At 36.2% G+C, this 25278-nt stretch overlaps 1 protein-coding gene across 4 annotated transcripts in view; it reads right to left on the bottom strand.

Annotated features, from left to right (window-relative positions):
• The window catches only part of erbb4a (erb-b2 receptor tyrosine kinase 4a), a 132612-nt gene that overhangs the window by 61663 nt on the left and 45671 nt on the right, over nucleotides 1–25278 (bottom strand). For all 4 annotated transcript variants that reach the window (XM_057332312.1, XM_057332314.1, XM_057332313.1 and 1 more), the window contains exon 2: nucleotides 1220–1371. In XM_057332312.1, coding sequence (XP_057188295.1) covers nucleotides 1220–1371 — 152 coding nt within the window. The remainder of the gene's footprint in view (nucleotides 1–1219; nucleotides 1372–25278) is intronic.

The following is a 25278-nucleotide window of genomic DNA, read 5'->3' as shown; positions in this document are numbered from 1 at the left end:
TGCGTGCATGTGCGTGTGCGTGTGCGTGTGCGTGCGTGCGTGCGTGCGTGTGTGTGTGTGTGCGTGCGTGTATGCGTGTGTGTGTTTGTGTACCTGCCTGCCTGAATAGAGCAAGCATGTATCCGTAACTGCCTGTCTGTCTGTCTAATATAGAGAATCTGTCTAGAAAATATATCTGTCTGCCTGCCTGTCTGTCTGTCTGTCTAAATAGAGAATCTGTCTAGAAAATATATCTATCTGTCTGCCTGCCTGTCTGTCTGTCTGTCTAAATAGAGTGTGTATCTGTTTGTATGTCTGTCTGTTTAATATAGAAAATCTATCTAGAGAATTTATCTGTCTACCTGCCTGTCTGTCTGTCTGTCTAAATAGAGAATCTGTCTAGAGAATCTATAGAATATAGTATCTGTCTGTCTGTCTCAATAGAGTGTGTATCTGTTAAATACAGAAAATCTGTCTAGAGAATATATCTGTCTGTCTGTCTGTTTATCTGTTATGAATCTATTTGTCTGTCTGTCTGTCTGACTGTCTGTCTAGAGTGTGTATCTGTTAAATACAGAAAATCTGTCTAGAGAATGTGTGTGTCTGCCTGTCTGTGTAAATCATGTATCTGTCTCTGTCTGTCTGTCTAATATAGAGAATCTGTCTAGAGAATGTGTGTCTCTGTCTGTCTGTCTAAATCATGTATCTGTCTCTGTCTGTCTGTCTAATATAGAGAATCTGTCTAGAGAATGTGTGTCTCTGTCTGTCTGTCTAAATCATGTATCTGTCTCTGTCTGTCTGTCTAATATAGAGAATCTGTCTAGAGACTGTGTGTGTCTGTCTGTCTGTCTAAATCATGTATCTGTCTCTGTCTGTCTGTCTAATATAGAGAATCTGTCTAGAGACTGTGTGTGTCTGTCTGTCTGTCTAAATAGAGCATGTATCTGTCTCTGTCTGTCTGTGTGTCTGTCTGTCTGTCTGTCTGTCTGTTTAATATAGAGAGTCTGTCTGTCTGTCTGTCTAAACCGAGTCTGTATCTGTTTGTTTGTTTATTATTTGTCTGTCTGTCTAATATAGAGAATATTTCAAGAGAATCTATTTGTCTGTCTGTCTAAATAGAGCATGTATCTGTCTGTCTTAAAAGAGAATCTATATTGCTGTCTATCTCTCTAAACAGAGCGTGCATCTATCTGTTCATCTGTTTTGTATATGTTTGTCTGGTTTAGGTGTGGATTCTCACCTTGAGGAAAGACAGGTTGCGGTTGCGTTCGATACTGGTGATCTCCAGATTACCCATGACCACCTCACAGTTCTCATAGAATTTACGAAGGGTTCTGTACTGCTGGTCCACATCAGACAGTGTGCTGAGCTTGTTATCTGTCCCGGGACACACTGTTGAAAAGAACGAGACATACATTCTGTCAGATGGAGATATTATTTTTCCACATTTTTGTGAAACTTAAAAAAGAATAAATTAGGTCTATGAAAAGAAATTATTGGAGCATATACAAATAGCAAGTATTCACATCATGCTGCAGCAGTTATACCAACAAGCCTCAACTTTTTGGCCCAGTTTCAATGTACTCAATGGTTGTACTCAGTGGTTTCACTCAAGGGTCCTATTGAAGTCAAAACAAACTTGATGTTTCTAATGCACATTAAATGTATTATTGTGCATAATTCATTGAACAAACAAAGTTTTCTTTCATAATCTCTCTCATAATCCAAATACGTTGCGCTAAAAATATGTGCAAACTAACCTGTGCATACTTACCTAACTGGTTTCCTAAAGATTCAAACCTATTGCCAAAAACTCCACCGCTCAGCTTTGCCTTCCCCATTAAATGAAGACAAAGGAGACCTGACCAGAACAATGCCCTAATACAATCTTTTCTGTGCCAGACTCATGAGCTCAAGTATTTTCTCAACACGCTCAGGGCAAACAGAAACTCCAGTCAACAGCAGAGCAGAGGCATTTGTGCTGGAGTTCTAATGCTGCTGGCTGCCGGGCTGATGTTGATGGTTTTGAAGTGGAGGCACTAGTAATCAGCAGTTATTGAACCCCAGAGGGCGACTGTTTCTCTACATTACAGCCAGCTATATTACGGCCCACCGCTTGCAGAGTGGGCCACTCCGTATTATAGCTACGGACAAATTACACCCTTCCCAACTAAATCTATTCAGCTCCGCAGTTAGGTGGTCCCAGAGGACATCACGGTGGCTACACAGCTAAAGATTCAGACCTCTGCTGGACAACTGAAGAACGGATCCTTGCATTGAAAACCCCACACGTCTGCACACGACAAAAGGAGCCACCAAAGAGAACAACATCTGCTGCTTGCAAATAGAGGTCTCCACCGTGACGGAGTTCATTTGCTTTTGAGAAAGACCAAAATAACAGAACAATAAAGAAGCCCTGATTCCCAAAAAGGTCCATTTTTACTTTTCTCGGGGGGTTAACACACAGAATACAAATGGCACGTCGCGAGATTAAAAAGTACAGACACCTGCAATCTTTCATCCGCTGTTAAAGAGAAAGACGGCTGTTTATTCTGCAGACTTTGGGTTTGGATGTTATGTGATGTTTCATGGACAAACGCGCACAGACACGTGTATGAGGATAGGAATCCAGAGCTGTGCACGCATCTTTATGAGGAGTTTGTTTTTGCCAGCTTACGGCGTTTGGAGCATTGCAGGATTTACGAAAGCCATGTTGTCAGGAACTAATATCCGAGATGGGAAGGATATGAAGAGATGAGTTGGCCATCTTTGAAAAATGTTTTGGCAAATTTGTATCGACAGGGTCTAAAATTAAAAATTTTGCCCAAACAGAAAACTTACCAGCCATAAATGTTCACACAAGAATATTTATGGTGGTTCATTTGTTTCTTCCTTAAGGGAACATGACTAAGAATCAGACTGTCATTCTTTGACAACTACCGCATGTTTTCTTTGTACACCAAAGGAAACTGTTGCCCATCGCATTAACACATAACGTTTTTACATTCACTCATTGTTTGGTCTTCAAGTCTTGGTGCTGTGTTATCATGAAGATCAAAGTCTAAATCCTAAATATAGAGGATATAGATAATATATCATTTTTTACTTTGATGTAGATCAGTCACGATCTACATCAAAGTAAAAAATGAGAATGTTTCCTGGAGCTTCTGTCCATATTGATCCAATAATCCATGATCCAGTTTGACTGGGATTTCTTTCCATAATTCGGTGCGGTTTGTCAGCAGAAAAAAGCTTTAGTTAACATCACATCAGAATTTTAGAACTTGGGATCTAGACGGGATCAGTGTTGTGACAGATTATCATATTAACAACAACACAACTATCTAAAAAACTCAGCATATGTGTCGCTGATGTACAACAAACCTTCTCACCACTTCCGTCTGCATTTTTTTGATGGTTCAGAAGTTCACACGCAATAAGGTGAATTTTTATGATGACATTCTCATTTTCCAAACTACTAGGATTCTTGTGTAATATAGAAAAACACATTTGGGTCTTATGGGTATTTTTAAAATGATTTTAAATCAATTTAATTCATTAATAATTTAAAATTGTGTCCTGACAGGATTTATTTGTTACTTTTGTATAGTATTGACAAATACGCTGTTTTTGCATTACAGTATATGTTATTATTATATAATAATATAAAATATATTTTTAAACATGTTACTATATTATTATTATTATTATTCGCAAAATTGTATTTTGTAATCAAAATATAACCTAGAATATTGTGTGACATCCTGGAGCTTTTAGTCAATTTAGTCAGTAATTTGTTTTTGCATTACAGTGCATTATAGATTATATAATTAATATAATAATATAAATGTATATAATATAAATTGAATTGGAGACAGTTTTGAACAGTAATTTTTCATGTACCTCGTCAATAGCTGATTTTTGTTTATATTTAATCATGCTCAAGTTTTTACAAATACATTGCTTTTGCATTACAGTATTTTATAAATTATCTAAATAATATAAAAATATTAAATATTAAAGTTTTGAATTTCAGCTTTATAAAATATTTTTCCAGTGGACAATGTTCCTCTCAACAGAAGTCAGAGAATGTTCATTTTGGCAACACAAACCCCATACACCAGACTGTTCAATGTGATTTGCAAACGCCAGCAGTATAAAAATCTGGACTTTCTGGAATTGCATAAAAATTTGATCCAAACGTTTGGTCTCCCAACCAACAGAAAACAGCGAAACCCTGATTTATAACCTGTTGTCTGTTATGGAGAGCCATTACTAGAACAAAGGCAGAGAGCTGAACAGTATTTGCCGCGTTTTTAATGAGATGAACCACATATCCCAAATCAATAATAATTTGCCTAAATGGCAAAAAGAGGGGCATAAATAGCAGGAATGTGACACGAAGCTGACGTTACACAACACGGTCAGCCGATGTATAAACAGGTGACTATAAATCAGATTCATGCAGTAATCTATATTCTTATTAACAACGTCACCCTTGTAGAATGTAACACAGTAAAAGTTATAGCTCACGTCAGTCGGGTGAATATTGTATGTGGTCACTGAAGCATGCAAACCATGTTACGAGTGAAATTATGTCCACAGTCCATCAAATTTGAGATTTATCGATGGCATTTAGCTTCTAAAGGCGCGATGCTACAAATATTCAAAGTGTGAATGCTGTCCACCATGAAAGACATGGCAGCGTTTTCTGTTTGACGGGAAACATTCTGTTGAGTAATGTAATAGAAATGGATGTTTGTAATGGATATAATCATGCATGTTCGTTCCGGGCTTCCCTATTAGACCATTCTGAACGTGATGTGTTCCCAATGCTGCTGGGCTGTTCGTATAAATATTGACTGTAATATCCCCTGCGATGAGCAGACAGTTTGATGTTTCCTCTTGGAAATGAACTCTGTCAAGTGCAATAGAAGGCGTCGATGTGTGAGATGCAGAAACAAGACAGGTCACCATTTGCTTTCCTTTGGAAATTGGATACAATCACAGTCCTGGATTTTTTTAAACTATGTGATTCAAACAGAAAATTCACACATGAGCCAAACGCATAAACTGAATTTTCATTTTTTGGTGACTTGTTACTGTAATTAAATTGTACAATGGCCAGGTCTAACGACCAAATCCATAAAGTCCGATCAAAACTGAAAAAAACTATCTCAGTGAATATAACAATATATATTTTCTAAAAGCAAAGAGTGAGTTGTGTGATACATTGCGTGAGAGCAAAAATATCTAATTCGAGCTTCACAGTGATAATGTTTCCTTTAAATGCACGACTCGCACGTTCACACGACTTCGGGTTCGCAGCTGCTCGCCGAGTGTAATTTTCCGGAAGTGTAATTTAGAAACATGAATTTTAATAACGCCAGCGTGTGCGATCGGGCGACTCGCAGGCGCTTGAGAATACAGTTCAGATATGCGCTGGTGAGCTTTGACTGCGTCACCCGAGTCAAACTCGCACGGGATAATTACAGAATAAAAGCCATGAACAGCAGAACACCGAGCAACAAAAGAACAGCTATTACAGAGAGAAGCAATTATGAATATGGCCACTATAAAAGAACCATCTACATTAGAAAACTGCCTTCTCTATGACTTTCTTACAACTGCGAAATATAATTATGACCACGTGGCGCTATTAAATAAGAATAATTCTTTCAAAAGTGAAAGTTATTTAGTATTATGAGAGGTCAATCCTCAGAATATAATACAGTGTATTATCCACAATACAATATATTTAAACAGTAAATTAAAAAAACTATACTGGGTTGTTTTAAGCCATGGTTGGATTAAATATGCACATTTTATGGATTAATTTAAACCAACAGTTGAGTTTGTCCACATTTTACCCAAGCATGAGTTTCAACAGGGGGGCCGAGGCCCATAAGGGGGCCTCAGGATGACTAATAATTTAAAATGAGACAAAACGAGCATTGAGATACATTTTAGAAAAACTAAAAGATGTTTCTTATTATTTGTCCATTTTTATATAAATATAAACACTTTTCCAGTTAATATCAAGCTCTTAAATATTTTATTGGGTAGAAATGTTGAGTATTTGTGAGCGGGAGGGGGGCCTTTCAATATTGCTGAATAGCCTAGTAGGGGGGCTTAGAGTCTAAAAGGTTGAGGACCGCTGGTTTTAACAACACGTTGTTATAAGGATTCAAACTGTTAATGTTCATTTAATGATTCTTGTTAGAAAAATCACATCATTCAGGGGTTTTAACTATATTTAGACAGTAAAACCCCACGTTTTCATAACAGTGCCCTTGAAAATGAGTAGAAAACATAAAACGTCTCATAAAAAATGCATTTAGCCCTTTGAGGTTCATGTTGAACTCTTTCAAGAGAGACAGAGAATCTAAGAGACAGAACAGGGGTTACATCATAGTTGGCGTATTCGTCTCTGGTAATGTGCGTTAAAGTCACTTCTCTTCTGCCGACCGGTCTGGTTTCGTGGATGAGACCATCTGGTCACGTCCAGATTTTGTGTCAGCATGCTGGCTGGGTGGCTTCCTTCGCCTTTGTTTGTAATTCGGTCTTCTTTAACATCTCGCATCTCTGTACATCTTATTCTGATGTTGTGTGGATTGCAGCGTTTATTAATCTAATATTTCACCCTGGACTCGGGCTACGGGGTACCTTAAAGGAAACTGCTGTGCTGGGTTTTGCAATAAGAGGCGTAATGACATTTACACATGGGCTAAGGCACAATCTGTTTAAGCAACAATGCGCTTGCTTGAATGAATCGCATGCAAACGCACGTTTCTGGTGCTTTTCTGCTGAGGCGGATGATGTAAGTGAGATAGACATCAGAAAGTCTGGCTATAAGCAAGCTCCTCTCTCCGACATCCAACGCATGAGCGTGTGACAGTAGCGATAAAGCCACAAACATCACGTGCAACAACAGCCATATCATACTGTTCTTTACACCCACAGCACGCCTTTGGAACCCAACGGTTGTTTTTCACAGGGACTGCTCGTAAAAGCCAAGCGGCTCCTCTATGATAGTGTGTGTGTGATGAGGGGGGCCGGGGAGGGGCGATAGTGATGTAATTGCTGTAGAGGCCAGCAATTACATCACTCTTTGTTCGGCATAAACACAAACAAATATTTTACTATTAGTACCAGGAAAAATCTAAATAATATAAATCAAATAATAATAAAAGTATAATCAACCTTACAAAAATGTACTATGGTTTTATTATAGTAACAATAGTTTAACCGTGATATTTGTAGTAAAACTATGATCATACAAATAACAATCAATCCAACAAAAACATGTTTACACTTTTACTATAGTAACACCATGATAAATTTTCATAAGAGAAATGGTAACACAAGCATTTTCTAACATTAGCTAACAATGAACAATTTAGTTTTTCAGTATTTATTAATCCCTGTTAATGTTACAACATTGGATTCAAATATATATTTTTAATATGCTGAAATTAACATGAACTAAAATAAAATAAATGCTGTATTAGCTTTGTATATTGTTAGTTCATTCTAGATAATGCATTAACTAATTGTTTACAAATAGCACCTTATTGTAAAGTGTTAACACGGAAATTATTAATTATCACATTTCATTAGGAATATGCAAACGTGGGGTGGTTGCTATGCAGTTGTCAAGGTTTTCTTAATGTTGTTAGCACATCGGTGTGTGGTTTCTAGGGTTCCCTTAAAGGTTGCAATGAGGTTTGCTAGGAGGTTGATCACTTGCCAATCTATGAATTGTGGTCCCGACTGAAAATAACCTCTAGAAACCCATTTAAAATGAGTCTGATAACTTGATAGCACTTAAAGGGACAGTTCACCCAAAACAGGAAAATTCTGTCATCATTTATTAACACTCATGGTTCAAAACCCATATATGAGTCTTTCTTCTGTGCAACACAAAAGAAGAGATTTTGAGAAATGTCTCAGTGGTTTTGTCTTCGTATAATGGAAGTCAATGGGGTTCAGTTGTTTGTTTGGTTTTTAGTTTTGCAGAAGAAAGAAAGTCATACAGGTTTGTAAAGACATGAGGGCGAGTAAATGATGAAACAATTTGCATTTTGGGTGAACTATGCTTTTCAATAACAAAATGGCATTTTTGAAACTCTGAATACTTTTGTTTAAGTGACATGGATATAACCTTGGTACTCAAAAGCATATCATACTTGTGGGATAAGACACTGTGAGGATTTTAATATGTCCGCCCCGCTTTTCATACCGTTCCAGTCCTTTAAAAGAAGGACAGTGTATTTTAATAATCAGTGGGCTGGAGATGCTGAAGATGAATTGTGTGCTGTGGCAGTCTGTCATCTGTACTAAGCACTAGGTGTCACACACTGAGAGCTGGAAGTGACAGCTGTAAAAGTGGGCGGGATTCTTTATCTAACAACTTGAAGCGGGTGACACATGAGACACGGAGCGAGCGCGTATGCCATTCTTAAAAGAGAATATGCCAATACGACAAGACTATTAACATAACATCAACAGTTTCAGTTTATTTTTTATAGAAGTTGTGTGAAACATCTGTAATATACCATATAATATACTGTTCAAAAGTTTAGGGTCACTTAGTTATTCATATTTTTTCACACTGTATAATAATAGTAAACACTGCAAAAGCACTTTTGTCTTGTTGTTTTTTTTAGATAAAACTATCTAAAGAGTCTTCAATCAAGATGCATTTACTTGAAAAGGTAAAATGACCTAAGATTTTTAGTCTTGAAAGAAAATAAGAATTAAGTAGGTTTAAGTTTAAAACAAGCAACAACAAAAAACTGCCAATGGGATAAAAATTAACCCTAACTTGAAGAAAAGTGAAACTAAATTCAAGTTTATTTTTATTACCCCATTGGCACATTTAACTTATTCTTACCCTATTGGCACAAGTTATAAAACAAGACTAAATATCTTGGGTCACTTTCCTTTTCAAGTAAATGTATCTTGATTTAAGAATTTGTATACATTTGTACAAGAAAACAAAACAAACACTTTTTTTTCCAATGAACTCACCTCAACATAAATGTAACTTTGGGATTTATGTCACAATATATATATATATATATATATATATATATATATCAGAACTATGTTATATTCTAGCATCTTCAATCTAGTCACCCTTTACTCGTGTTTGTAAAAATCTTCTTTCGGCATTTTATCAATAAGCTTCTTGAAGTCCCACCCTGAGATTTAAACAATATTAGGAGTTCTATTCCGAGCTCTTGGCTGTTTTTCTTCATGATTGTTCGGTCTAAGTCATCTATTTCAAAAACATTTAATAAAATAAAATGTTAGTTTTGCAACTAAAGACACTATATGTTTGAACAAATATACTTTTGTCTACAAAATCGTAGATATTTAAGCATAATACAGTTTTTACGGTTAAGAGTAACATTTCACTCAAGTTTCCCATTAACTTTTGAATGGCATACGACTTGTGAAGGATTAAACAGAAAGAAAAGTAATTGTAAGTGCAAAATAGAGACACATTAATATATTTAAAAAGTTTCAATAAAAGTTGAAATGAACGTTGCATCATTTAAAAGTCAGCCAATCACATTTGTGCTTATTGTATCAATCAAGTCTTTTCCAGTTTAATGTGCACTGAGCATCAGACGGTAAGCAGACATATTGTGGGTGGTCAGCTGGCGTGCCGTCTAAAGTTAAGACTGGTTTCTCATTAACCAAGAGCTAAAGACAGGTGTGTGAGAATTTCTCTGGTATTCACTTGTATTTAATATCGCCTTCATACGTGCATACACATGCTGCGTCGCTCGCACACACAGCTGCGGGAGTAGCTGTCAGAACAGATTGGGAGTCAGAGCAGGGCCATTCATCACCCTGCTCCGCTGTTCCGTCTGTTTCACTAACAGCCGCACGCAAGTGCCTGTCTACCGCTGCTTGAGTTTCCAAGCTTGCACCAGGGACCGCACCATAAATTCTAAAGGATGACTTCAGCTGGAAGGATTTGATACTACATCTAAATGTGCAAGCAATTCACAAGTGCATTCTTCTTTAAATATACGACGTTCCCGCTCGATTTGTGTGCGACGGTGGATTACGCATCACAAATTACTTTCACGTTTGAAAAGATGTCTGTGAAGTAGATCTAGGGCTGTGACAGTATTTTCTGTTACATGACGCATTATGACGGTAAATGTTAAGATGCTATACAAAACGTTTGCCTCCATATCGCCATCTCTGTTTGAAACATAACACTACACGTACTTATAAAGCTTCTGTAAAAATGAAGAGATCATTCCAAATTTTCATTTTAAATCAGCATTTCTAGATGTATTGTGGACATTTCAGTCCACTGTCTGTTGAATTTCAGCAAAATCAAACCTCAGGAGTGACATAAAGTCATCCAACAGCAATGTGAATAAACTTTTTTTTTACTTTTATTAAATAGATAGTAATAGATATTAAATAGATATTGCTGTTGTATTGCGTAAAAGTGAAAATGAACTTGTTGGTTGTCTTAACCAAAACAAAAATGGTAAAAAGCTAAAAAAAATTATATATATTTTTAATCTAATAATAGATCATATAGAATAATAGATAATAATAATAGATAAAAAACATAATATAGATTAAAATTTATTTTTCTTTAAATTTGGAATAAAAAGTCACATGCTTAGTATAACTTTACACATTTTTTAAAAATGTATTTACAAATTTTCACGTATAATGTCCAAAAAATTGTAATTTTATGAAATTTTACTGTTTTTTTTTACAGATTTTTCAAGTATTTTTTTATCTGTTAATTTACAGATTAAGACTGCACATTTACAAGAATACTGGAACTATGTCATGCAGGAAAAAAATGTTTTTTAACGAATATTTCTGGCACCACAGCTGCCAGAATTTTTTTTATAGTTCATGCAATAGTAAAATTGCATTAACAAGCACCACCAAAAACTGTGACGTAAAAAAATAATTTAGATGATAAAAGATATTTTAGATTACACTCAAGGTAGGTTTTTAAAGTATAATGAGACATTACATCACCAAGAAACCTTCCACCTTCACAACCTTTCACACATATAATTAAAGATCCATACAGCAGACTCTTTATTTTGCTTTTGGTACTTATATATCTTAGGTCTCTCCTTTCATATAGGAATCTGACTGACTGACAGCAACTTTGTCAAAGAGGCACACAATAGAGGCACATCACAGAACAGCACCGTCTCTAAATCTGACCAGCCCTTTAAAGGGCTTCAAACCTCTGTGGACGAACAGAGACCTGGAGAAAGAGAGGTTGTGACAGATATAAGGGCAAGTGTGAGAATCAAGAAAAAACTGATGAAAAACTAGAGAAATAGACCTGACCGCATGCTTTGGAAAGGTTTTTTTAAGCTGGGGACCTAACCGCTGATAGTGATATCCCACGAATACTTGCACTTTGAGATAACAAAACTTGAAAAGTAAATCTGATCGGCAGACATCCAGATACAGGCAAAGGTTTATTAATATGCTTGAAATCTCAACTTAAACTATTTTTCCATATCGCTGATGTCCTTCTGAAACCTTGTATCTCCATATTTTGTGTTTTTTATTTTTGGCCATAAATCATTATTATTAGTCACTCTTTATGTTTTGCATGTTTTTTCACTGGGTTTTGCAAATATCTACAATAAAAAGTATTAAAAGTGCTTGTCAACTTTGACAACACAGTATTTAATCATTAAAAAAGTACAATGTTTTTGCCATTTATTGAAAAACAGCGAGTTTGGACATCCGAGATTTCAGAAGGACAGCAACGATATGCTTTTGTTTTTTTGGTGGTACAATATATCTTTCATAACCCGCTATATAAATAAGAAAACAGTGAAGTCAAAGGGTATGCCGTGCCCAACCAAACCACTTTTTCATCTTAAAATACATTCATTTCCGGAATAGTTTTTATCCCAAAAGTTGCTAATCTTGAAAAGGTTTGTCAAGATCAAGCAACACTTGACTGCACGCTCTCAACAGTCTATTAATTTCTCATGTCATTAAAACATAAAAAATAGAAACTGGCTTGTTAGAAATTAGAAACTTTTTCCTCTTTAAGGATTTACTTTAAGTGGTCTGAATAAAAACAGCCTCTTTCAATTATGATTTTCCAGGTAAAGTCAACTAGAAAGAATAATTGCGCTGGGTGTTTCGGCTCCCAGAGATGAATTATAAACTCAAGGCAGCGCTGTCAGGAGCTCCATGGGGAATTCGGCCGGGAAGCGGGCGTGTTCTGGGCGAGCGAGTGTGTGTTTGTTTATGTGTGGTGGTGTGGTACTATGGGAGGTGCGGGGTTGGTTTCTACTGATTAAAGTCTTGACAGCTGTCCGTGCGATGTGAGGCGATGTAACCGAATCGAGGACCGTGACACCTGTCAGTAAGTACTCAAACGCAGAGTCGCTCTCTCTAAACGCAACTATTTCAATAGTGATGGCGAGTGGAGAAGCATCTGTCCTGAGGATGCTTATGACAGCATATATAATATAATCGAAAGGACATCATTTGAATGTCACTCGTTGTTGCGTTGTCTTATCTGTAGGCACGGAAAACTTTTAATCACATGGAAAAACTCAGACTACTTTTTGCGCAATTCATGTTTCACCTATAGTAGTTCACCTTCAAAATGAAAATTCTGTCACAATTTACTCACCCTCTTGTCATTTCAAACCTGTATGACTTATCTTCTTTCCGTAGAACACAAAAGTAGATATTTTGAAGAATGTCGTTAACAGCCCCCCATTCACTTGCATTAGTTACAATAGAAGTGAATGGTGGGCTGTGCTGTACTGTTACCAACATTTTTCAAAATATCTTGTTTAGTGTTCTGCATGAGAAAGAAAGTCATACAGGTTTGAAATGACAAGAGGGCATGGAAATGATGAAACGGGAAGGGGCGGGACATATTCAAGGTAAAAACAAAAATGACATGTTTACTTACCCAGGCTACATTTGAATTATAAATGAGTCGATATAGCTTATTTTTAGTACATACACTTCAGTTCAGAAATTATCATTTATATTTAATTACAAACTTGAATTCAATTGAAGACGTATTCTTATAGCATAAATGCATGTCTCATTTGTTACTATGTTTATTTGAATATAAAAATCTTTAAAAATCTTTTAGGATTAACATAGACAAACTTGATGGTTTACAACAAATGTAAGATCTTTTGACCCAACCTGATCTCGCGGGAATTCGTAACTATTTTACAAGATGGCTAATTCGTATGAATTCGTACGCTGTGAATCGTACAAAAACAAACAATTACTAGAAAAAAGCAATACTGAAGCCCCGCCTCTAACGTCACTTGCGCGAAAGCAAATCGAACAAAAATGTACGAATGAGATCGTACGAATTCATATGAATTAGCCAAAATTAAGTAAAATAGTTCCAGTTTTGCCATAAGATTGTGCTGGATGACCGCATCTCCATAATAAATAATAAAAATGTTCTTTAAGAAAGTGTTTAAGTCACCACTTCTCCTTGTGTTTTACAATTTGTCATTCTAAATGTAAATCATTCTGTAAGAAACAGGAGTAGAGGCGAAAGAGACGTTCAGTCCTCTGGACACCTAAATGTACTTAAAGTGCTCGATTTCCACACACTATTGTTGTACTTAATATAAAAATGTTTTTAGTACTTCTTAACACACCAAAGACAAACTTAAGAAGATCTAAGTGTACTTAAACTACATTTTTAGTATATAAAGTACAAAATTAATGTGTGACAATGGAGCACTTTAAGTATGGAAGAGTACCAAAATAAAGTGTACTTAGTGCACTTTTTTGCCTGGGCTGAACACATACTTAACATAAACATACATCTGTTGTTTTCAATTACTCTCTTCCTTGCCTATTGGTTATCAGTTTAGAGCATTAACAACACAACAAAATAGGTTTATTAGTCAACTTCATTTAAAGTATAAAAGTACACTTTCAGTCTACTCCTTATTTACTTATCAGAAATATACTTTACAGTATATATTGCACTAAAAGTTTACTAATGTTACACTTAAAAGTTCCCTTTTATAAACTAGCGTGTGGGCCAGGTAGTATGGAAATACACTTACAAGTATAGTAGTATTAGTACTTACTACATATATAATACTTGAATATATATAAAATATAAATAAACAGTTGAACTTCGCTTAAGTGTACTCAATAATATAAAACAGTATAGTATACAGTATAGTATACTTTTGTTTGAGGGAGGCGTATCACTACTTACTTTTTGTGATGTTTACAAAAACTGCAAAAAAAATCAGTTTTATCAATAAAAATATAATCAAATAAGATCATACTTGATGGAATTGTAGCAGACTTCATCAACTAAATATTTACCTGCGCATTCACGGTGTAATACTAAAATACAACATCTGTTTGGACAACCAAAACGTCTAATGTCAAGCAGGGTCTTCCATTCCTGGAACTTGCAACCAAGATCGTCTAGAGCTGAGCCCATCAATCACAGCTGTATCTTCACACTTTCTGTACACATTCACTGAAAGTGATATGAAAAAAGACGGATTGTACATACGGTAGGGAACTGCTCCACACAAGCATAGAAAATCCCACTGGAAATTCCTAAACAGGCCGGATAAACAAAAAAATGCCATGGAGAGATGTGTGTGGAGAGACAGAGATGTGCGCTGATGGTCCTGATGTTGCTCTGATGAAGGCTGAGTACACCGAGCTTCATTCATCTTCTCCCTACAGCAAACACACTGCAGTAATGACTCCCTGGAGAACATCACACAATGACTCTGACCTTGAATCCATATCTCACGCCAAAGCTTTAAGGCAGTCCCTCAGGGGACACCTGGGATGTGTTTGGGTTTGGCAAAAGGCGAAATTGAAAGTTGTTCAAGTTGTTCAAGTTGCTGTTGTTTTGGTCTTTCTCAGAAAGGAGAGAGGGTGCTGAATCCCTACTGATAACGAAAACTTCCAAATATTGTTAATATTAATGAACAGGCAAGGTGAGTTCATGAAACAGAGTTGGTGTAAAACCACACGGGGTGACTACGAGAAAAACTATGTCAAAATAAAGCTGTTGTTACTGTATATATCATTTTACTGTAAATTGAAAATACTGTATGCAATCTGCAAAAATCAATGCTAGAAAAAATCAATCACAGATATAATGTTGTTGACTTTAATCATAAAGTCATAATATTAAATCTACAATTTGGCTAAAGATAAACAAAATCGGTTATTGAGCAAGTACATAAAAAAATCTGTGTTAAAACTGTTGCTTAACCTTACCCTTTATCATAACATTATGTATTTATAATTTGAGCTTTCGGATATGATTTTACAAGTAAAGTAAACTTACTTTACAAGTTGTAAAGTAACCTGCAATTATATGTTTCCAACAGAGATGGTGATAGAGAGGCAAAAGTATAAAAATTTATCATTTGAGCTGTTGGACACAATTTTGATGGAAATATCAGTCTGACATATTTGACTTCAACCCCATAAAGACAAGTTCATAATGTAATCTGAAATGTTATGTTTCAAGTGTTTCACTATGTTGAGATAGTGACAGCGAGGCAAAAGTTTATTCAAATCCTTGAATGTTAAAGGGATAGTTCACCCAAAATGAAAATTCTGTCAGCATTTACTCATCCTCTTGTCATTTCAAACCTGTATGACGTTCTTTGATCTGCAGAACACAAAAGAAGATATTTGGAAGAATGTTGGTAACCAAACAACGTGGGTACCCATTCACATGCATTGGTTTTGTGTCCAGACAATGGAAGTCAGTACAGTACAATGGGTAAGACCAGTGTTCGGTTTACCAACATTCTTCAAAATATCTTCTTTTGTGTTCTGCAGAAGAGCAAAGGTCATGCATGTTTAAAATGACAAGAGGAAATTTTCATTTCACGGTGAACTATCCCTTTATGTTTTGGCACAAGCTTACAAACTTTATTAATAATTTAGGTTGCTGTCAATCTTCGAACATTGAGTTAAGAAGAAACACTCATTTCAAAAGCTGCTGTAAAAACGTTTTGTAACAGCTAGTATTAGCTATCGGTTATTGACATAGCAATCCTCCCCCTTATCTGTGCAAAAATCCCAGGCAGAACACTCAAACAAGATCAAGGTGGGATCCCGCCCCATCCGATGGCTTCTTTTTTCTACAGAGAAGGAATAGACATCAAAGAGAAGCTGTGAGGTCTGCTAATGTGAGACATTATCCTAACAGTACCTTTAAAGACACCATTCCAAAGTCATCTGTTTAATGGAATAAAATGGATAATTATCTACTCAACATCACTCATTTCCCACCTTAGACTGTTTAATGTAGGGGGTCCGTGATTTTGTTTTCCGGAAAATTTGAAACAGATCGGTCCAGAGAGTCCGTGTTAGCGTTTTCTACTTCCTGTGTACGATGTTGTGTATGGCCATACATAATGTTTCCTCTTCATTACTCATGTCACGATAACATAATCGAGTGCATTGAGTTACTGTTGGCTTGTACTCTGACTCATGTAATGAAGGGAATTGAGTCTATCGCTCGGGGTAAACAGCCCAGCGTATTCAACAGCTTCCTTCGAAGGCTTGCTACAACTACGAAAATAGTCATTGCCGTGCAATTTTATGAGCCATTGGCACGGTATGTGTTCGCTGAGCTGGTAAAGGGTTTCATGGCTCTTGTTTAGAACTTGTCAGTGGTTAATGGTGCGAAAATGTTGGCCAGCATCAATCTAAGAACTGATTCTGATGAAGACTGAATTGCAGATTCATGAGCTTGAGTTTCTTTAGATTTGGTTATACGTTATTATAGTTTTGTATATTTCCCTGTAGCTTAAATACAGCAGAACAGCACTCAATACAAATCAACCCTCTGTCTTTATTAACAAATAAAGTTGTTTTATGCCGTTTTGGTGATTCCTTTCGTTTCTGGATCTTAAAGTGAAAATAAATCAAAATGACCCTCAAATTTGCATTCAATTTCGCCATCTCTGTTTGAAACTAAATTGCAGCCTACTCTTATTTTGAACGGTTCTTGCTTTGTCGTTTTTATCAAAATGTAGTAACTCGCTGTGCCCCTGAAACACAGATCACAAATCCATCATGCATTTAAAACCCCTCCGTTTCCACCATCTGTTACATAGAGGACACATCTTTACAAACCAATCTATTGCTAAAGGACAAAAATCAATCCCTGCCCTAAAAAATGTTCTCATCCACAACTCATGTCCACGACTTCCGTATTACGCAATCACGTTGGAAAAGTTACGCGTGACGTAGATATGCACTGATATGCACACAAACTGACCATTTTAAACAATAGTCTTGCACAAAGACATATAACGTGTCATTCAATATCCAAGAACTTTGTAACGGTCTTCTTTCTCCACACTCGTTAACACTGGGTTGAAACTTCCGCTTATGTCATGCGTGACCTCTCCAACAAGATTACAGAGTATGTCAAGTCGTGGACGCGCTACATGGAGGCACTCCAAGGCAGAGCAAGCCATTTATGTTTAAAAAGCTTTTAATTTTTTCGTTTTCTTGGAAAATGACCAATCGTTTCGCTAAACAACACGTATTCATCGGCTGGTGTCGTTTAGAGCCTTTTGAAGCTGCGATGAAACCTTATGATGACCTTAACCAACATCCCCCCGTTCAAGTGCATTATATGGATAAGAACCCTGGAAACCTTTCCTCAAAAGCCTCAATTTCATTTCGACAGAAGAAATAAACACACAGACGTATGACATGTGGGTGAGTGAATTATCATGACATTTCAATTTTATAGTGAACTACTCCTTTAAGTACATACATGACAAAAGTCAAAAAGCCTGTAAATGCTATTTTGTGACTGTGTAGAGTAACAAGCGACCAGAAACCTATACAAAACGTGAACTGAATGTGACCTGACCTTTAGTTTCAGTTTTGTTTTGGACTTACATTGGGTTCAGTGACAAATTTGGCTCAGTTAGGGCCCCATATGCACCCCGTGGCAGCCACGGTTGATAGGCTGGCACATAACCGCTGGCACCGACGCCAGGCCAGCCCGACTGAGCACACCTGTCAACACAGATTAGGATTAACAGACAGATTCATCTTGGATTCACCCACCAGGCTTCTGACCAGCCAGTGTGAATGAATGGACCTAGCATTGTGGTCCAGGATCGGTACGTGGATGTCAACCCATGAAATGATGCTGTCTGGCTATAGTCAAATGCGTATATTGCATCATGATCTCAAACTTAGTTTATCTTAAGTGTTATGTGCACGAAATGCCGTGCCGACATCTGCTAATGAAAAAATGCACAATTTACAGCAGCTGACAGAAACACGCTGTGCACATCAACCACAGTGGAGCAGTTAACAAGATTTAGAAATTTAAAGCCGACATCTGGATTTATTCCACCTGGTGTCGTTATAATAACAGCATATAGTTGGTCACAAGTGCAATTTTTGATCAATGATCTCAATTTTTAAACAAATAAAAGCAAATGTGGAGTTAACCAAGATGCATTGCTTCCTTTTAAAATCATCACTCAAAGGACAATTAAGAATGTTCAAGACAATGCCAACTTGAGTTTGAGAAGGTGAACCCGTCGTTTTGTTGCCAAAACCCGTCAAAAGGTTTTCTCACATCCCTCTCCCATCTGCCTCCAGATGCATCTGTGCATTAATGATTTAGATTACGGCACTGTCATTGCTCTTATGCACGGTATGCGTCACTTTACTTTCCTCTACTGATCCCATTATTAACTCAACTAATAGCGGTTTGGACGTCGGGCCAAAACTGAGAGTAATAAAGTGACATTGAAGCGTGTTGGCTAGAGATCTGCGTCGAATGAATGCATTCAAGCCAAAACAGCTGAGTGACTTTAAGTGTAGATATATTGGGTTTGTGTGAGATTAAATAAACGGAAAACACAATAATGTTTATGTAAAACAATAACACACTGCGCTTAAACTCTAACGCACACACATATAGTTAAGTTATAAATATATAAGTATATTATTAAAATCGCTCAAGTAATTTAGGCCACTTTTAAATAGTTATTGCAATAAAAATAATGTATAATCATTTATTTCAATAGGGAATATATCAGTATGTAATATACAGTATTTATAAAAATATTTTCAGAAATACACTTTTTATGAATATCTTAAGTACGTATATATTTAAAATTGCATTATATAGATATAAACAAGTAATATATTATACATATAAATGAATTATTTGATATAATTAGATTACATGAGTTATATACTGTATATTAATTTACTGTATATATAATGAATTTAATTATACTGTATATATAATAAATTGTTAAAAATACATGCATATATTTACATATATAATAAATAAACTATAGTATATAAGTATATATACTGTATAATTACAATAAAATAATTAAACTTTACTTTTTTTAACTAAAAAGTGTAATTACTAAATGAAATTGGCCCAATTTATCTGAATCGACCCATCCAAGTCTCTATTTGTCTCCTCATCGCAGTCTCTGTCAACCTCAGCACTGTTCACTGCACATCGTCAGTTTACAGCTGTACTGTATTTGTGCTGAAAAGCTCGAGGGGAATATCATTTGCATGCGAGTAAGCGTATATTCAAATCATTTTCCCTGTACAGTTGTTTATTTGGTGTGGGCATACTTACGGATGATAATATAGGCCATTAGAATGAATGTCCTCCTGTTTGTGTTTATTTTTATTAGCCCGACGAATATATTACGACACTGAATATATAATCATTTTATTTATACTGTGGTTCACATCTCCTGTAATTAAACAACTAATTAACAGCCGAGGAAAAGTGTGAACAGGCAGAGTATGTAGTAAACAGGCCATCTGAAGTGTCAAACAGATAATGTGACCGCCCGTCACACCTTTCACTGATACAGATACTAAAGTATATACTACACCCATATGCATCCCACATTTCATTGTGGTTGGTGTTTTCCTATAAAAGAGAAATCTTTATATCTTAAATGCATAAAATGATCTAAAACAAATATTTTGACATTTTATAAGCAACTACTTGAACTCTCACTGTGAGATGCGCTTTATTGATGGCGTTCACATTTATTCAGGACTCTTATTGGCTGCTTTTTCATTTTTCAATCAACGTTGAAACGAGAATGTTTTTCTTAAACTTGAGATACACAAGATATGGTTACTTTGACCTGAGAAAAAATGCCACCGAAGGGATCTCACCAGCCTAATGAGTTCATGAAACTCTGATAGCTCTCGGTGGCATTGGCACAGCGGGGCTACACAACGCTGGCCAATTTCATCAGCATTAACTCCGATTGTATGGTGTTCAGTTGATCTCTCCATTTTCTTAATTTGCTGGCAAAGTCTTCTCAGCTGACAATTACCCACCATTTCACACTCGTGGTCTAAATAAAAGCTTTTCTTTAGCGTTATCATTGCAGGCGTTTCTCTAATCACACAACAATGTATTATGTCGGGCCACAGTAACGCATCGCTCGGCTCTTGAAGTGGGCTCCCAGGTGACCCCTGTAGTTTAGAGAATCTGATGTGTTTCTAATGAACACTCGTCTGCATCTGCTGGCTGGGAAGACACGACTGGGTGTAACTGTTCTATAAAAGTACATTTCTATTCGTATTATTCATCCTGTTTGATGGAGTTGTTCATATCTCTTTAATGTATCAGCATTTATATAATCTCTATTGGTACAGCACTGCGTAAGCTCCCTTACAAGAAATAAGCATACTTCATGTTATTAAGTATACTGTAGTAACATTCAAGTACATTTTCAAGCACACTTTAAGTGAAACAGTATTTAACTTTGAGTACACAGTTTACAACTTTTAAATTGTTTTTGTAACTTTTTGTTAAAGTTTTTCAACTTTTACAAGTGAACATATTAGTATACTGATAGGTTACTAGTTTAATACTTGTTGCTTATTTTTATTTTATTTGATAAAAGTCCACTCTAAAGTATGCGGTACTCTCATTAAACTATAGTTTTTATACTGCAAGTATACTTGCGGGTGTACATTATACTTAAGAGTTTACTATTAATATGTTATTTGTATAATTGTATCACATTAATTAGATGTGTTATTTATGATTATATATCATATATTGAAAATTAAAGTTTATAAGGACCATGTAAAAAGTATTTACTAGCGCACACAATCAACAGAGCAAACCCAACTACAGTACAAGCCTTATACTTTTAAGTATATTTACATCAAAAGCCCGGTGAAAAGGTGCACTTAAATGTATTTAAAGTGCTCTATTTTCACACACTCATTTTGTACTTAATATACAAAAAATATATATGTTTCTTAATAGACGGACAAAAATCCATAAATGTAAACAGTATTATAGTCAACATTTAGTTTGCGTACATGACCTGCATTTGATACACAAATCATCTAGAGAGTTTGTTACATTTTAGTTGTAGAGCCAACATGTAAAAGAGACGAAAATAAAACAGTGTACCTGACATGCTCTCTTCTTATTTACAGGGGTGTCATTACTGTGATACTCAGAGTGGTACTTATGTTGATAACGCAAGCGTACTGCGGTACGAACCAAATAACACAATGAGAAAGAGACCTGCGTGGGCAGACGAAGTGTGGGAGTAATGGAACTTGGGTTCAAACCAAGCAATCGCACCTAGTGCGAAAACAGCCTTGGAGAATGAATGAAAATGAAGATGGCAAGAGAGTAAAGCACTGAGATACTCACTAAACCTGAGAGCAGAGGAAACACACTGTTTTAAAGCTTACACCTCATATGTCTCTGGTGACTGTGAACCACTTTACTATCTCTATGTGGGTCTGTCAGCTTTACCTCCAAGCCAAAATAAATGCTTAGCTGCCTCACGCCATGATCCCGTGGGAAGACTTTGACACAGGGATGTCTGCGCTTTCCAGTGGCGTGCGGCGATGTGTTGACCAACGAAGCAAAAAAGCACAACAGACGGTGGTAAGAAGTCATAAGATCTCTGTGAGATTATGAGTTCCCCCTCAGTTTTTACTAAAGGATAAACAGGTGCAAAAAACTAGTTGACATCACCACCTCGTGGCTTGGCGTTTCCAAACGGTCCTTCACAAATCTCTTTAACTCTAGGAAAGCCAAAAGAAGAAATCTGAGAATATGTACGCCTGAGTATAAATGTCTAATACATCAAGTGTGGTACTTGGTAATGAAGACACCTTCAATGTTTGGAGTTGGTGATGAGAGCCATGTGGTCCAAAAACTGGAATACTATCCAACTTAAAGGGACAGTTCACACAAAAATAAAAATTCAGTCATCATTTACTGACAATGAGTTGTTCCAAATCTGTATACATTTCTATATGTTCCGATGAACACAGAGAAAGATATGATATTAGATATTATATGTTTGCAAATAATTACAAGGATTTCACCAAAAAAGCCCACATTGTTTTCAGATTTTTTTGCTTATTTCCATCTCTGGTTGTCGTCATTTCTGATTTACTTAAGGGTGAAAATGTTCAGAGTAACAAACAGCCTCTGTCCGTGTCTGAGAAACAAGAGCAGCTTGGATGGCAGTAGGGACGCTGCGTTCATCCGTTGCCAACAACAGACATGCTGGGAGTAAACGCGTCCACCTGCCATTCATTTCTCTTCTCTGGGAGTAAGACGGCCACATGGAGACTCTGCTATACGCAGCCTGCGCGGCCCGGCAAAGCCAAGACCGATCACTTGCCACGAAGCCAAAATACAACTGATAGTGACGCATTAGTGAGCACAACCGGCTGGTATGACGATTGTGCCAGCCACAGTGATGAAGTCCCTAAACACACTCGGGAGACATGGAAGAGTACATGGAGATTTTATCAAATCATTTTGAAGGGCTAGTTCACTCAAAATGAAAATTCTGTCATCGTTTATTCATCCTGATGTCATGTCAAACCCGTATGACTTTCTTTCTTCCGCAAAACATAAAAGAAGACTGTTGGTAACGGCACCCATTCACTTCTATGCACACAAAACCATTGCATGTGAATATCTTCTTTTCTGTTCTTCTTAAGAAAGAAAGCCATACAGTAGGGGTGTGACGAGACACTTATCCCACGAAACGAGACACGAGACTGGGTTCACGAGAACAAGACGAGATTTTAGACTTTTTTAAAGAAATCCTCAATGATGAAATATATAGGAAAAATGGTCTTTTATTCACCTTAAAACACAAAATGCAAAAAATGTACTCATTATAAAATCAACTTGTACTTAATGAAACAAATTAAACTTCTATTTTAATGAATTTTATTATGCAGTAATAAACAATATGTAAATACTGCAAAATGTTTTGTCATAAACTCAACTGACAGGCAGTAATTGCACAAAAAATATGCTTTGTTTTCTTAAAAGGCACAGCTTTTAGTAAAGAGATGTGGTAGTTTTCTCTATATGCTTTTGCAAAGTGCTCGACTGCTCGTGTTAGCAGAGGGGGTGATCATATCACAATGTCAATCCTCCTTCCTCCACTGACTGAACCCTCATGCCTTCGGAGAAACAGTTAAAACTACATAAACACATCATGTTTTATGCTTACATTGAACATAAGTAAGAGACAGATTATCTGTTTTTGAAGAGGTTTGCTGTGAATGTATTTAAAATGACCTAAAGTGAACTTGCAATTGCTATACTTGTGGTACAGTCAGCTGATCTGCCGCATGCTCCCATAGCTCCCGAACCGCCATAAACACTCGTGCCCAACACCCCATCATGCCAATTGCGTTACAATACTGTGTTCTCGCAAGACCAGTCGGACCTGAGGAGACACATCAAATCTCGCGAGATCTCATGCCAAGATTGTGAGTAAATGATGACATAATTGTCATTTTTGGGTGAACTATAACTTTAAGATAGAAGTTAATATACATTTTTATACAGTTTAACTAAATATTTTAAAATTTATTTAAATAAAATTATTTTTTATTTTATTTTATTTTATTTATTATGTAAAGGCACCAGTGAATTACATTGCACTTTTTAAATTGCATTTGAAATTTCTTCTTTAATTTCTTGTAATTTCACTGGAAAAAATTGGTTGAGTTTGACCTTGACCTAGCTTGACAATTGCCTTTTGTCTTGAAGTATTTTTAAATAAAATATATCATTGCAAATCTACATTTTCTATGTATGATACCAATTCCCCCTGTAATAAAAACATATAATTGCATGAATATACAAAGTATAAAGTAAAATATATGAAAGTGCCATCCCATTACCCTCTGATACCATCATTGTACCATAGTACACCAACATATTTTTGGCTGGGATAAAGAAGACCATACAATCAGAGAAGCCTGGATTGTTATTTCTTCTGTCAAGCCTCAAAAACATGGAGATCTCATCCGTGCCAGCTCGGTAGGGCTTGTGCTGTCCAACCATCTGTGGGTGCACTACATGCCCAAATTGTATCCAGCCCTGCCAGACCCTGTTACCCAGCGCCATGCTGTCATCTCACTATGAATGTGGGCAGAGTCTAGGAAATCCCTGCCCAGTGCATTACTGAATCACTGATGCAACCCGATTAATCACATGTCTATTACAAAACAGCGCACGGCTAGATTGCTCATCAACAATGCTGTCATTATGACAAACACAGGGGATTCTACTTACGATCTTTTCAGGAACATAATTAGATTAGAAATAGCGAATACATTTACTTATTTTGCAGATGCTTTCAAAACGTGCAGTTCAAGGCATTCATCAGTTCTGTATGTGTGTTCTCTGGAAATCAATTACTTTGCTGATGCTATGCTGTGGTTTACTATTTGGACATCAGAAAATCTAGTGCATACAACCTAAGTACAGCATTTGATAAATGTTGCTCATTACAAAAGAAAATGAACATTTGTTTTTCCTATCTGTTTCAAAAAAGTCTGACATTTAATAATTGATAGCTTCATCCTAAAAATGTAACCTTCATGTTAAAATATATATCATTATAATATAAGAACATTTGCATTATTATCTTCTCAACATTATGTGACACCTTGGTATTTATAATAGAATTATAATACAATTATAATACAATTTAGAATTTAAATATAGCTAAAGCTATCATTTTGCTAATGTATGAACATAAATGGCAAATGTAAGTAAATATTTTTTTATTATTCACCTCACATCAGGCTAACTAAGTAATGTTAATATAGGGATGGTCCACCTGTGCAGTCTTGACCAACAAAATAAAGCGGTGCCTTATATCATAAAATGAAGATTGACTCGTTTAAAGTCAAGGTGAGACTTTTCATTCCTACAGCCCT

The sequence above is a fragment of the Triplophysa rosa genome, linkage group LG4 (assembly GCF_024868665.1).
Source record: "Triplophysa rosa linkage group LG4, Trosa_1v2, whole genome shotgun sequence".
Taxonomy (NCBI): Eukaryota; Metazoa; Chordata; class Actinopteri; order Cypriniformes; family Nemacheilidae; genus Triplophysa; species Triplophysa rosa.
Note: the sequence above shows the minus strand (reverse complement) of the source record. Positions and strands in the feature narration are given on the sequence as shown.